Source organism: Malus sylvestris, chromosome 7 (genome assembly GCF_916048215.2).
Source record: "Malus sylvestris chromosome 7, drMalSylv7.2, whole genome shotgun sequence".
Taxonomy (NCBI): Eukaryota; Viridiplantae; Streptophyta; class Magnoliopsida; order Rosales; family Rosaceae; genus Malus; species Malus sylvestris.
Window position 1 is genome coordinate 18,242,865 of NC_062266.1, and position 13,150 is coordinate 18,256,014.

The window sequence follows — 13,150 nt, forward strand, 5'->3', positions numbered from 1 at the left end:
TATATATATATATATATATATATATGACGGTGATACAAGGGGCGGATGAGAGTCGAAAGGGGGAAAAGAGCAAATTTCTAAGGTTAGGGTTTCACTCTACTCCATCAATTATTGTGGTGATTGTGTGGTTGAGCAGGTTATCATTCAGCCTAGCTAATCCTAAGTTAACTAGTTTGCTAATTGAGTGGTTGAAAATTACTATTTTTTGCAATTGCAGTAGGAAATTAGGAAGTGAAAGGGTTTTGAGATTTCGTCTCGCTGGGATATCTATACGGATGGTTAACTTTCAATTTGAGAGTGGTGATTCTTATCATATTAAATTGGATAATGGAAATTTGTATAGGCGAAAGGCTCTCCCAAGATATCAATCATGGTGGATAACATTATGTTGCTTGACGACTGCTGTAATGGGGATGTTTTCCTAAGCTAGGCGTGCCTGACGCTAAGGGCTTCCCCAAGATATCAATCATGGTGGATGACATCATCGCTTGATGACGGCTGCAACTAGGGTGCTTTCCCAGGTTAGGTGTGCAAGGTAAGTACTCTTACCGATTGGTCATATTATAAGAATGTTAATTATGTTGCTAGAGGGAAGCTAAAGGGTTGCTATATTTTGTCTAGATTCTTGAATTTTACTTTTCCTTTTTATGGTTTTAGTTTTTTCGTATCTTTTTGGTTTAATTTTCTGCAGCTCGAGACTCAGCAAACCTATTGTAGAGTTTGTTTTAGGCCGGTTAGTATTATGATAATTACTAAGGTTGAGTGCTGATGTGAAAATTAACTTAACACACAAATTAAACCCTCTTTTGACAATTGTAATATATATGTAAGTAGGGATCGTTCTTAAACCGGGGATTATGAGGGATTGCTAAAACACTATAAACTGACTCAAGGCTGGTTTGGTATTGTTGTGCTTTGAAAAAAACTGCTGTGAGAATAAGCGGCTGTGCTGTGAGAATAAGCGGCTGTGAAATAAATCAGCAATGTTTGGTCAACTTTTTTGTAAAAGTGCTTTTGGAAAAAAAAGCAGTCTGATAGTGAGTCTTTTCATTAAAGGAGCACTGTAGCTCCGTGTGCTTTGAAAAAAAACCAGTTTTCCAAAGCTACAAATAGCAGCTTCAGCTTTTTCCTTTGATTTCAGCTTATTCTCACAGTAGCTTCCAAAATAAGCCATTTTTTTTCAATTTACCAAACACCTAAAACCCTCACAGCTTTTTTTCATGGGTGCTTTTTTTTTTAAGCACCTCACTCCCAAACCACCCCTCAAAACTGCCTAAAACACAAACTAGGCAGTTTCTGACATTAAACACAATTTTGGACGAAAATTGGTTTTATCTTAACTCAAAGCACTTAAAAACACAACTAGGATAGATTCTGGGCTGGTTTGGTATTGCTGTGCTTTAAAAAAAAGCTGCTGTGAAAATAAGCGGCTGTGCTGTGAGAATAAGCGGCTGTGAAATAAATCAGCAGAGTGTTTGGTAAACTTTTTTGTAAAAGTGCTTTTGGAAAAAAAAAGCAGTCTGATAGTGGGTCTTTTCATTAAAGGAGCACTGTAGCTCCGTGTGCTTTGAAAAAAAGCCAGTTTTCCAAAGCTGCAAATAGTAGCTTCAGCTTTTTCCTTTGATTTTAGCTTATTCTCACAGCAGCTTCCAAAATAAGCCATTTTTTCAGTTTACCAAACACCTAAAACCTTCACAGCTTTTTTCATGGGTGCTTTTTTTTTAAGCACCTCACTCCCAAACCACCCCTCTAACTAATTAAACACACTAAAGTAAAGGGGAATTGGGTTTTGGACGAAAATAAAGTAAAAACAAAATAGAAACTAAAACTAAACAGATTTGCACGAAATTAGGGATTTGAATGGATGATGGGATAGCTAGAGTTCCTTCTCCACACATGACACACTTGCATACAAATTACTGTTTATTTGTTCTTTCGATAAACCATAAACCTCAATGCGCCAAATTAACCGTGAATTGCACTAATTAACCCTCAGATTTTCCTAGTTTCATTGAATTGGATGATTGCATGCGACAACCCAAATCATTCCTCACAAGTTCCCTACATGAATTGCATAATAGAGATACGAGCAAAGATCATTAAGTTATATGAAAATCATAAGCATTGATAAGGCACTTGTAACTATGAATTGCATGAAACTTATGCCAGGAATCTACTTAACACGATCATGACCAGCAACCTCCACTACTTATAAATATAAGTTCATAACGATTAGGTGAAACTCCCTTATATTCTAGCATCAAATTCATGCATGGAAACTAAGTGTCGACCCTCAATCAACATACAAGAATAATTTATCAATCAAACAGTTAAGTAAATTGCATTCAAGGTTTATGAAATCACAACTGAAAGTAATCAATTCATATTGTAAATATGTTCATGACTTTGAATTCCCTCTAGCAAAAACGGGTTTAGCCACTCATGTTCGCAAAACAAAGATTATTGAACTTAAACATTGAAAACAAAAGAAAGATTACACCTAAAACGTTCTAGCAACTCTAACTTGAATGACAAGCACGTCCAAGGGCTCTGCTTCTTTTTCTTTGATGCCGCACAAGGTGTGGTTGATGATTTTTATGGTGAATTGTGGTGGTGGATGGATATAGGTGAGTTATGGTGAAAGGTGGATTATGCCCCCCCTCTGAATGGTGCGGCTAAGGCTTATATATAGAGTAAAGTATGTAAAAACCCTAAGGAGTTAAGGCTAAGGTGCTGCAGGAATAAAGGAGAAAAGGAAAGGTAAGTTTTAATTATTGTAGAAGGATTTTATCTTCTAAGTTCACAAGGAAAAGCTAAGTAAAATCAGAAATTAAAGGGAAAAGGAAACAAAAGGTGTGGCAGGATCCTAGGTAGAAAGGGAAAGGGATATATGTGTCAAATTTTGGAAGAATAGGAAAGGGGATGTGTGGCAAAGACAAGGAGAAAAGTGAATGAGACTTAGCTATTTTGTCTCAAGAGAATTAAAAGTCAACAATCCATCAAAATAAGTAAGAAAGGTACATAATTTAAAGAGAATAAGAAAGGATATGTGGCAGGAATTTATGTAGGAAAAGGAATGTGATTTTGGGTCAGAAAATAGGCAAGAAATGAGAGAAAGGTGCGGCTGGACGTTAGGGAAGGTTTAGGGCTTCTAGAATATGTAATTAAATGTCATAACATATTTTGGAATCCTTTTGTGGCTGGAACATAGGTGAGGAAGGATTAGGAAACTTCCAAGCCAAGAATAGAAACTTTCAAGAATGGAAACCTCCAAGAATAGAAACTTCCAACTTTAGACACTTTGGCTTCCAATTCTGAACTCTTTGTTCTTCATTTTCATTTCTTCATTTCTTTCATCTCATTATTCATTCCTAGCCTCCTTTGATCTTCAATTTCGTCCATCTACTTAGCTCCAAGCATGTGATATTCATTCCATGCCCAAAACTGCTCCAAAAGGCTCCAAAATGCACTTCTTTGCCTCTTTAACCCATTTGGACCTACAAACATACGAAAATGGCTTGAAATACTAAATTAACTAAGAAATAACAACATAAATGCAAGAAAACAAGCTTAACTAAGTCGCATAAATAGCTCCTATCAAGTGCTTGGGTGCATCTGTTGATCTTTCCGTGGTGAGTATCTGATGCATGTTCCGGGGTAGTATTTATAGGTGGTGGGGGTTTGCTGTAGTTCTCATCTTACCCTTTAGTTCTCCTTGCTTGAGTGTCCTTTGTTTAACCATGACGGTTGTCTCTCAACTTAAAGCCTTCTCCTCTAGGCAAGCAAGTATTCCTACTAGCCCTAGGATCTCGACTTGGGCCAATAAGTTTGCCAACCCGTTACCTGGTCAACCTCATGTTGTGGTGGAAAGGGCTCGTGGAACTTTCACTATGGAAAATGGTGTTACTAGGGTCTCTACAAGCCTTTTCTCAAACCTCAATGTTGAGTAGATGGAATGTAGGGTCCTGATGGGTAAGCTTGTGGGCAAGTAGCTGGATGTTAGGACCATTAAGTGGAAACTTGGTCTTACCTGGGGGGATAGAGTAAAAAACACTTTTTATCTTGATCACTTTGGGCATAGGTGGTATGCTGTTGAGTTTACGGATGAGGAAGAATTAGAGTTTGCACTGGATCACAAGCCCTGGTATGTTAAAGGGCAAATCTTTCATTTGGAAAGGTGGAGTATCCATTTTCATGATATTAAATTTATCTCCAACCTAAGAGTTTGGCTAAGAATTCCTAGGGTACCAATCCAGTACAAGGATGTGAAGATTCTGGAGGTTATTACCCAACCTTTTGGAAGCTTTATTAGGGCTGATGAGACCACCCTGTCTGGTCTGAATAGTTTATTTGTACGTGTTCTTTTGGAAGTAGATCTTAGATTACCTCTTAAGAGATTGATAGTGGTGAATGATGATGAAGAGTGTCCGTTTTTGTTAAGCTATGAGAAGTTTTTTGAAATCTGCTTTTATTGTGGAAGGATGCGCTATAAGAAACACTCATATCCTGCGGATTTTGATAATGATGGGTGTTTGCTAGTGAATAGGATTTTTTAAGATGAGTTGATGATTTGCCCAGAGAATTTCCCAATCAGTGAAGAGACTAAGAATGATCTTCAAGAGGGGGTTATGTTGTTGTTTCCTCAACCCACTTTGTTGGATGAGTTTGGTCATGTGAATGGGGATGGTTAGTCCCGAGGTGCAAATGTACAAGAGCAGTGTGAGGAAGATGAAGGGTGGTTTGACGTACCTTTGAGGCGAGGTATAAGCAATAATAGGGATAGAAGCTCTGCTCATAGGGATAGGAAAAGCTATGATAATGTCGTTAGGGGCAATAGGACTTAGGTCTCGAGGGCTGACTTGTTTCTAAGCGGTGCCCAATGGTTGATGGAGATTCTAGGTCTGGTACCGTAGGTGGTAAGAGTGATATTGTCACGCCCCGGACCCGGGGTCGGTGGAAAAATAAGACCCCGAGCCCGAAACGCGAGTAAAAGTAAAAATAAATAAAAAGAAATTGACACGAGTTGAAAAATGAACTCCTCTTATTAAAATAACTCCAAAACCTTACAGGGTGTACAAAAGTAATAAATTAAAATCCTTAAACTTCTCAATCACAACCTCAGCTCGTCCAACACCTGTCTTGCCAAATAACATTTGTTTTGCCAAATAACTCATCTGTAAAATAATAGGTGAGGGGTGAGCAACAACCACCGTCGCTCAGTGAGTAGAATATATAATATGCCAGTCAAGCTTGCCATTTTAATCACACTATAAAATAGGATAATAATATCAAAGCTTTAACCACGTAATTTCATATCACATCATCCCTTTACATGTTCATTACATCCTTCATAAATTGTAACTCACCACGTGACCCCTAATGGCCATCTGCCCTAATGTCCCCGTGTGCAGTTTACATTTATCCCTCGGATTAATGCAACACCAAAGTTCTCATGCTCCATGAACATTTCCAAATAATCCACATATCACGATATATAATAACTCCAAAACATTTCAACAAATCCAACATGTTTGTCTTGAAATAGGTAGAGATTTATAAATAGATAAAACCCACAATAGTTCGTGGTTTTCATTTATCAGAAAATAAGAATACTTTGAAACACATTACATAAACCACTCACCTTGATAATCCAAGCTTTGGCAAGACAACCCAACTAACATCTCCACACACCTCAAACACTCTAACCCTAGCTCGCTATCTCTCTCTATACATATATAATGCACACACACATGTACATACATATGTATACATAGATATATACTATATGTACATCACCCCTACGTAATGCATGCATTGCATGCTTCTGTGGTTTCAAAAGAATGGAGCCTTTGCTCCTATTTATACTAGGAGAAGACGGCAAAGATTAAGCCATTTAATTGGTTGGAAGTGCAACGCATGACAGCTAGCCCTAGGTTTTTCTTAAAAATCCGACACCTCAAGCAATAGAGTGGTGACTCACTTTAGTATCTAACAGCTCTTGCTTAAAATTCATGAGTCACAGAGACACATGTCTTTTGGTCATCACGTGTTGATCAACATACAACTCTAGTTGACACACACACACATATATAGGACAACTTATAATATAATTATGGAATACGGGTTCTCACAGATATGAGTTGGGTAACGGCAGCAATAGTAAGGGGAAAAGTGTGAAGGAGGTCACCGATCTTGAGGTTGGGGAGGATGTTTTCATGGAAACAGAGGATGGTGTGCTTGAGCAAGTTCAGTTTGGAGGAAATAGGAAAAAGATAAGAAGTGAAGCTAAATATTGAGAGGGTCCGAGCTATAACCTGGATGAAGTTGATTGATGAAGTTGATGCATTGGAATTGTAGGGGCTGAGGTAGGCCCGAATTTGCCAGCTAGTTTAATTTACTTTGTAGTTTAAATATTTTAGATGTTTTTTGTTTGGTTGAATCGAAGTTTGCCTGGTTAGAGGTCTGAGTGCTAATTTGTCTAAGCGGTTCAGTAATTTGTTTTTTTGCTAGAGGGGATGGTAGGGCTGGTGGTTTATGTTTATGTTGGAATGATTTTTATATTAATCTTAATGTTATTGCCCAAAATTCTAGATTTATTCATTGTGAAGTTACTGAGAAATGCTCTAATAAGCAATTCTTATTTACCTGTGTCTATGCGTACCCCCAAAAAAGTCATCAACCCCAACTTTGGAATGAAATTATCTCTTTATTTCCAAGTAATAATCTCGGTCTTTCCTTGGTTGCTAATAGGCGATTTTAATAACATTGTTAACTTGGAAGAAAAGTTTGGGGGTGAAAGGAATGTCAGTGAGCATATGGTGAATTTTAATAATTTTCTTAATGAAGGTTGTGTGAAGCTTTCTACGAGTTCTAGTGTTTTCATAATGTCTTAAGCAGATGCAAGAGGGCTGAAGAGCTTGATCTTTGTACACCATGCACTGAAGCCTTTGTTAACTTGTAATAAGACTTTGTTGGTGGCTATAACCCTTGTTGAGCATAAGTGCTCCCCCAGTTGGGTTGAGTTAAGCTTGCTTATCCCTTTTTTAACTTGTAAGGCTTGAGGGTTTTTGATTATTTGTGAATGCTAAAAGTTTGCATGTACAAGTTATACCGCTCCTCACCTAGTTGGTGGGAAGAATGGTGATTTACCGAGGTAAAAATATTTATTAATAGTACTAGTTGTACTGTTCATTGCTTGGTTGATGATGCAAAGGTGAGTTCCTTCATCACCTAGTTGGTGGTAAGAGTGGCAAGTTGCAGAAAGATATTAGAGTACGAGTTGTACCTTTAATCGTCTGGTTGGTCATACGAAGGTGAGTTCCTTCATCACCTAGTTGGTGGTAAGTGGCAAGTTGTCGAAGGATATTAGAGTATGGGTTATACCCTTAATTACCTGGTTGGTGATATGAAGGTGAGTTCCTTCATCACATGGTTGGTGGCAAGAATGGCAAATTGCTGAGGTACATTGTAGTAAGTGTTGAATGGCAAAATGTATGTAGATACCCCTTCGAAGCTTAGTTGGCTTATCTATGAATGTGTTGAAATGTATGATGTTTATGTTGATTGACATGAGTGATGCTTATGAATGTTTTTCTATGTATGAAGGAATCCATTGTTTGGATTCCATGTTGGTTGTAACACATAGTTTCACTTACTTTATGTCAAATACGCATGTTGAAGCTATGAGTTAGAGTATAGAGGTAGGTCAGCGTAGACCAAGTGTTCCAATGCTAGGAATGTAAAAGACTTAATCGAAGTTGTCAGAATTCTCTCTTCATTAAATATTTGTCGAATGGCTTATGTTACAAATAATCTCAAACAGTTGAAAGTCAAGACATTTGTAATATGTATGCCTTCTTGTAAAAGCATTTCCTTCAGTACCTAGTCCCCCACTTTGAGGCTTGAACCCATGGTCATAATAGTTGAAGGTACGTTCACCCCTGGTTATCTTGATACGAAGCTTTATCCCTCTTGTTGTAATGAGCTTACTGAGAGTAAAAATCCTTCATCTTGCCAATAGATGAATACGTTTGGTGATTTAGCAGGTAGCTAAATGAGGCAGGAGAGGATGCAATTGGTGTCTGAATGGCCAAAACCATCTCACTTGGTAGAACTTGACTTCCACTCCCTACTTATTGATAGGGGTTAATAATATGAGGGTTCCTTTGGTATGTCATTGCCTCGGCAAATGCACGATTGTAAGCTTGCATCATCACCTCAGAGTAAGTCTTCCAAGTGTTAACATTAATTATGTACTTGAAGAAGTATTCACGCATGCCTACCGTAAAGACCTTGAGTGCTATTTTATCATCTACCTCAACGTAACGAGAGTACTTATGACTGAAGTGACATGCATATTCACGCAATAACTCATCCGACTTTTGACGAATGATGTATAACTCATCAGCGGAATGTAAGCGATCAACTTGGCAGAGGTGTTAAGCCATGAAGAATCTTCTTAGCTCAGTGAATGAATCCACAGTATTAGGTTGATGGCGACAATACCAATTGAGAGCTCCACTAGTGAGAGTTGAAGGGAATATGAGACATCGTTCCTCATCATTGTGTCTTTGGTATACCATGGTAGATTCAAAGACGTGGATATGCTCAATTGGATCTTCCCTCCCAGTATACGATTGTAAGCTAAGCTTTTATTTAATTTTTCCTTGTACAAGGGGTGCAAAAGATCATACTTGTTATAGGGCATGGTCTTGGCTGATCCTAGCCAGGGATTTGGGCATGACGCTTGGCTTTTAACATGTTCACTTCCTCGAGGAGATGCAGGATAAGAGGGTTTTGAGTGGAGTCAGACACCATCAAAACTCTTATTTGTAAGTTTCCCTCATTCCTTGGAAGTAGGGAAGTTTGGTCAAAGACATGTGGCCTTTCCTGGATTCACCGTACTTATTTCCAGGACGTGCCCATTAGAAGTCCCCTGAGTCTCTTACACCTTCTAGTCCCTCCAAGGCTTATCGTTCATTTCCAGGATTGAGGGATGGCCTACATTGTGGTAGGGGACTGAGCCCTTTGATGACTTTTGGGTCTTTGATCATTGAGTTTATATGGATATGGTTTTCTCGACGCTGCCTCAAGAAGTATTGACAATCGCGATAAACAACCTTCGATCCTTCCACTCCTTCTGCACGGAGGTGCTTCCCTCCACTTCTCTTGCTTTGGGTCAAAGCAACTGGTTTGAGAGAAATCTCGCGTTGATCAACACATTGATGGGTAGTTCGCTCCTCATTAGGAGTATCCATGTTGAAGATCGATGACCCTCCATGTTGAGGGGCACCCAGGTGATGGTTAACATCCACAGGGGTGATGAGCTCATGAGATTGAGTATGCCTAGCCTCGTAGAGCATCTCGAAGAGTTTCTCATACTGTTCTTGGAAGATCTCATTCTTAATTGCTATCTTGTTGTTCTGAGCCTCAAGCTCTTCGACCTTAGCTTGAAAAGCAAACTTCTTTCGCTCATTCCTTCACTGCTTCCCATTAGGCACCGGGGGGGTATTCTGCATGCTATGGATCCCTTCTTTCCCCATGTTGGAGAGGGATGCCTGATGAAAAGAGTGTACGAACTATGGAAACCAACTTGACAAAGCTAGAGAAAGTAGGAATAAGTGTCATTCCCATTGAAGGCGCCAAATGTTGATGCATAAAATTGATGAGACTTTGGAACAACGTAAAGTGTCAAGTTTGCGACCTTCGCTTGGTTGCTTCGGTCTCTTAGTGATGATAATATGTAAAGAGATAGATAGGGAAGCAAGCACAAGATGTACATGGTTCACCCTAAGTCTGGCTACATCCACGGAGTAGATGAGTTCTCATTAATAGTGACGGGTTTAAACAATACATAAGTTTAATCATAATCATTATTAGTGGGTTCTAATGACTAGTTTAAGTACAATAATAACATTAGAGACTAATTGTAAGAGAATGGTCTTCTTTTATAGTTGAGGAGAGTCTCCATCTTTTGTTCACAATCAATATGGGACTTTATAACCTTTATTCTGATGTTGACATATGTCGTACTGTAAATTGACCTCCTTGTTAGAGGGAAACTCTTGTGCTTCAGCAAGAGTGCCTCAACATGAATCCCTCAGTGGGTCTTTGAATGTATGACGTTGACTGGTGCTTGGTAGTTTTGGGATTGGTCAAGTATGGTACAAACATAGCTTATGGGTGAAAACTATCACAAATAAGTACCTTAGAAATGAAAGTTTCTTAAATTGCAAAATCAAGCAAAATCATTCGCTTGCCTAGAAAGGTATTCTGAAAAGTAGAGATGTTATTCGCAATGGTATAGGATGGATTGTTGGTAATGGTAAGGATATCCTTTTTTGGACCCATCACTGGGTCTTTCCTTGCCCTTTATTTCATCTCATCCCGGAAGACAACCATGAAAACTTGAACTGGAATTTAAGAGTGAATGAATTTATTAAGAACAATTGCTGGAACAGAGAACGTCTTCAGCAAGTGTTGGATAATGATATTGTTAGAAAGATATGTATGGTTGTTATTTCGCGGTACAACAAGGACGACTTCTTTGTGTGGGAGCATTCTTTGAATTGGGAATTCTCTCAGTTAAGTCAGCCATGTAGATCCAAGGTAATGACAACCAAGAAGTAAATAGAAATAAACTTCTAAAACGGATGTGGAGTCTAAAAATTCCTCCAAAAGTTAAAATTTTTGTTTGGCTTTTTATCTTGGAAAGATTGCATACTAGGCTGCGACTAAGTATACATATTCAAAGCATTAGTACAAGTTGTCATGTTTTTAATGGGGATAAGGAAAGTCAAAATCATCTTTTCCTTAATTGCCATCATGAACTTCAAACGTGGAATTTATCCATAGCAAAGTAGCAACCATCAAGTCAGTAATGTAATTGACTGATTAGAGATCCTTAACGCTAATGAGGAGAAGGAGTTAAGTGACTTAAGTAAAGAAATTTTAATTTGTTGGCAATTATGGCAAGATCGAAATAACAAAGTGTTTAATAGCATAGATCCAGATGCAACTAAAAGTCGTGGTTTGGCTGTAAGTTCTGATAAGAGCTATGCACTTGGTTAGCACTTGTTATTCATGTGAGAATATTAGAGATCAACATTGACAATGTTTGTGAGCTGATAAAGAATATGTATATTAGGACTCAATAGCTTGAACACTCATAATATACTAGAAGTCTTTCTAGCAGATATGAATAAGGGAATTCACTGTGATAAGGTTAAGATCAATCAAGATTACTCAATGGAAAGAGTCCTAGTTGATTACCACTGTGTATGGTATATATATATATATATGTATTCCCTGCACTCTCTCTGATCACGCAAGCTTACAGAAACTCAAACCCCATTCTTGAGGCCTTGCATACTGACGAGGAGAGTTGCAGAAGAACTCTAATCCCAACAAGCATGTTATCATCTTCAAGTAAGTGGTTAACTTGGTACTGTGATATAATATTCAGAATTCAATATTCATATACAATATATGTTTTATGATGGCAACAAAAGTGGGTACTGCTTTTTTTTTTTTTTTTTTTTTTTTTGGGAAACAACAATTCAGTCAAGAGGGTGGCATTGAACCATAACCATATTATCAAGAGGAACCCTTCCCCTGTGGATGTTATTAAGTTAAATTTTGATGGATTTGCTTATTTTGAAGAACCATAAGGCCCTGTTTGGCATATCGTATAAGGCACCGGATAGTACTAATAATATGGTGTACGGTGTTTGGTGGCTATTTGGATTAAATAGGCATCGAATTAAATAATCCGGGCCCACCTTATTTACACGGTGTTTACCCGCTTGCTTATGCCATCCAATTTCACGGTATAACTTAGTCGGGCTCTCTTCCTCTCCAGACACAGTTTTCCACTTCCTCTCCAGACGTATTCTTCTGCTCCAGGCGCTCTCTCTTCCTCTCCAGACGTTCTTTCTTCCTCTTCAGATGCTCTCTTCCTCTCCAGACGCCCTCTTGCTCTCATCCCAGGTTCGTCTTCTCACAGTCTTCTTCTTCGTTTGAGTCACAATTCATCTTTTCAGTTTTCTTCTTTTGGGATTCCGCCCTTCCCTCTATTCTTCCCCCTCCTCCTATTTGTCTTGCAATTGATTAAATCTAGTTATTATTTTCTCTCTAATTATGCAATTGATTATGTAATTTTGTGTTTTAAATAGAATTTTTGAATTTTAGGGTTTGCTATTAGGATCGAATTTAGGGTTTGTTGTTGGTGTTGAACTTTAATTAGAATTAATGATTGGGTAGAGTGGGAGTGTGCAGGTTCACTTACCTAAATAAAACTTTGTCTCTGGCGCAGCTCCTGTTTCACTCACTGTCTCGCAGCCGCAACGCAACCATACAAACAACTGGGTAAGCCAATTGCTCTTTGCTCTTGTTCTCTGTCTCTCACTCCCCATCACCGTCTATGCCCCGAAAATTAGATCCCAATTGTTGTTCTTCTCAGTTTTTGCATCACTCCCTCTTAGCTTTTATCCATTTTTTAATTTTTATGTGAATTTTACTTTTTATTTGAATATATATATATATATATATATATATATGTGTGTGTGTGTGTGTGTGTGTGTGTGAATAATTTCGAACTAGGGTTGTTAAATTGTTGATTGGCATTTATTTCACTTTGTAAAGTAATTGCCTTTTAGAAAAAAATAGTGAGTGAGAAATAGAGAAGAAAGGGAGAGTTGCTGCTCTTCTGATGTTTCGACTTAATTTTGATGCAACATGACACTTAATTTTGATGCAACATGAGGTGATGAATATATAATGCTTTGAGGTCGTACAAAGTGCCATCATAGACTAGACTTCTTTGTTGCCCAAACCATTTCATTACTCTCCATTGTATATTTGTTTAGTAAGCTCCATGCAGTATGATCAAATAATATAGAATTTAATTGATTATCAGACAATCATTGGACCCAAAAGGCTTAAGCAGTTAGGGAATGGACCAACAAAGACAGATCAATCCCATGTGGTTTGCAATTTAACAAATAATACGGGTGTAGAGAAGATAGATTTCACATGTCATAAGAGCTCTGATACAATACGTGACAACCACAGATGCCAAAAAGGAATGGGAACAAAATTAATATTAAATTAACAAAACACAAGGCAGGAAACTTTACTCAAAACTAGTACC

At 38.1% G+C, this 13,150-nt stretch overlaps 1 protein-coding gene across 1 annotated transcript; it reads left to right on the top strand.

Annotated features, from left to right (window-relative positions):
• The first annotated feature begins 255 nt into the window (after window positions 1-255).
• Window positions 256-12,560, top strand: LOC126629348 (uncharacterized). Its single transcript, XM_050299371.1, has 4 exons — window positions 256-535; window positions 11,339-11,427; window positions 11,861-11,988; window positions 12,314-12,560. The coding sequence occupies exons 1-4, from the start codon at window positions 492-494 to the stop codon at window positions 12,368-12,370; spliced, it is 318 nt and encodes a 105-aa protein (XP_050155328.1). The 5' UTR covers window positions 256-491; the 3' UTR covers window positions 12,371-12,560.
• The last annotated feature ends 590 nt before the right edge of the window (window positions 12,561-13,150 follow it).

Excerpts from the sequence above, each read along its gene's own strand:
- LOC126629348 (XM_050299371.1), top strand. The coding sequence starts at position 492 with ATGACGGCTGCAACTAGGGTGCTTTCCCAGGTTAGGTGTGCAAG. Across the intron at positions 536-11,338 it reads TCCCAGGTTAGGTGTGCAAG|AAACTCAAACCCCATTCTTG; the intron begins GTAAGTACTCTT and ends GCAAGCTTACAG. Across the intron at positions 11,428-11,860 it reads AAGCATGTTATCATCTTCAA|ACACAGTTTTCCACTTCCTC; the intron begins GTAAGTGGTTAA and ends CTTCCTCTCCAG.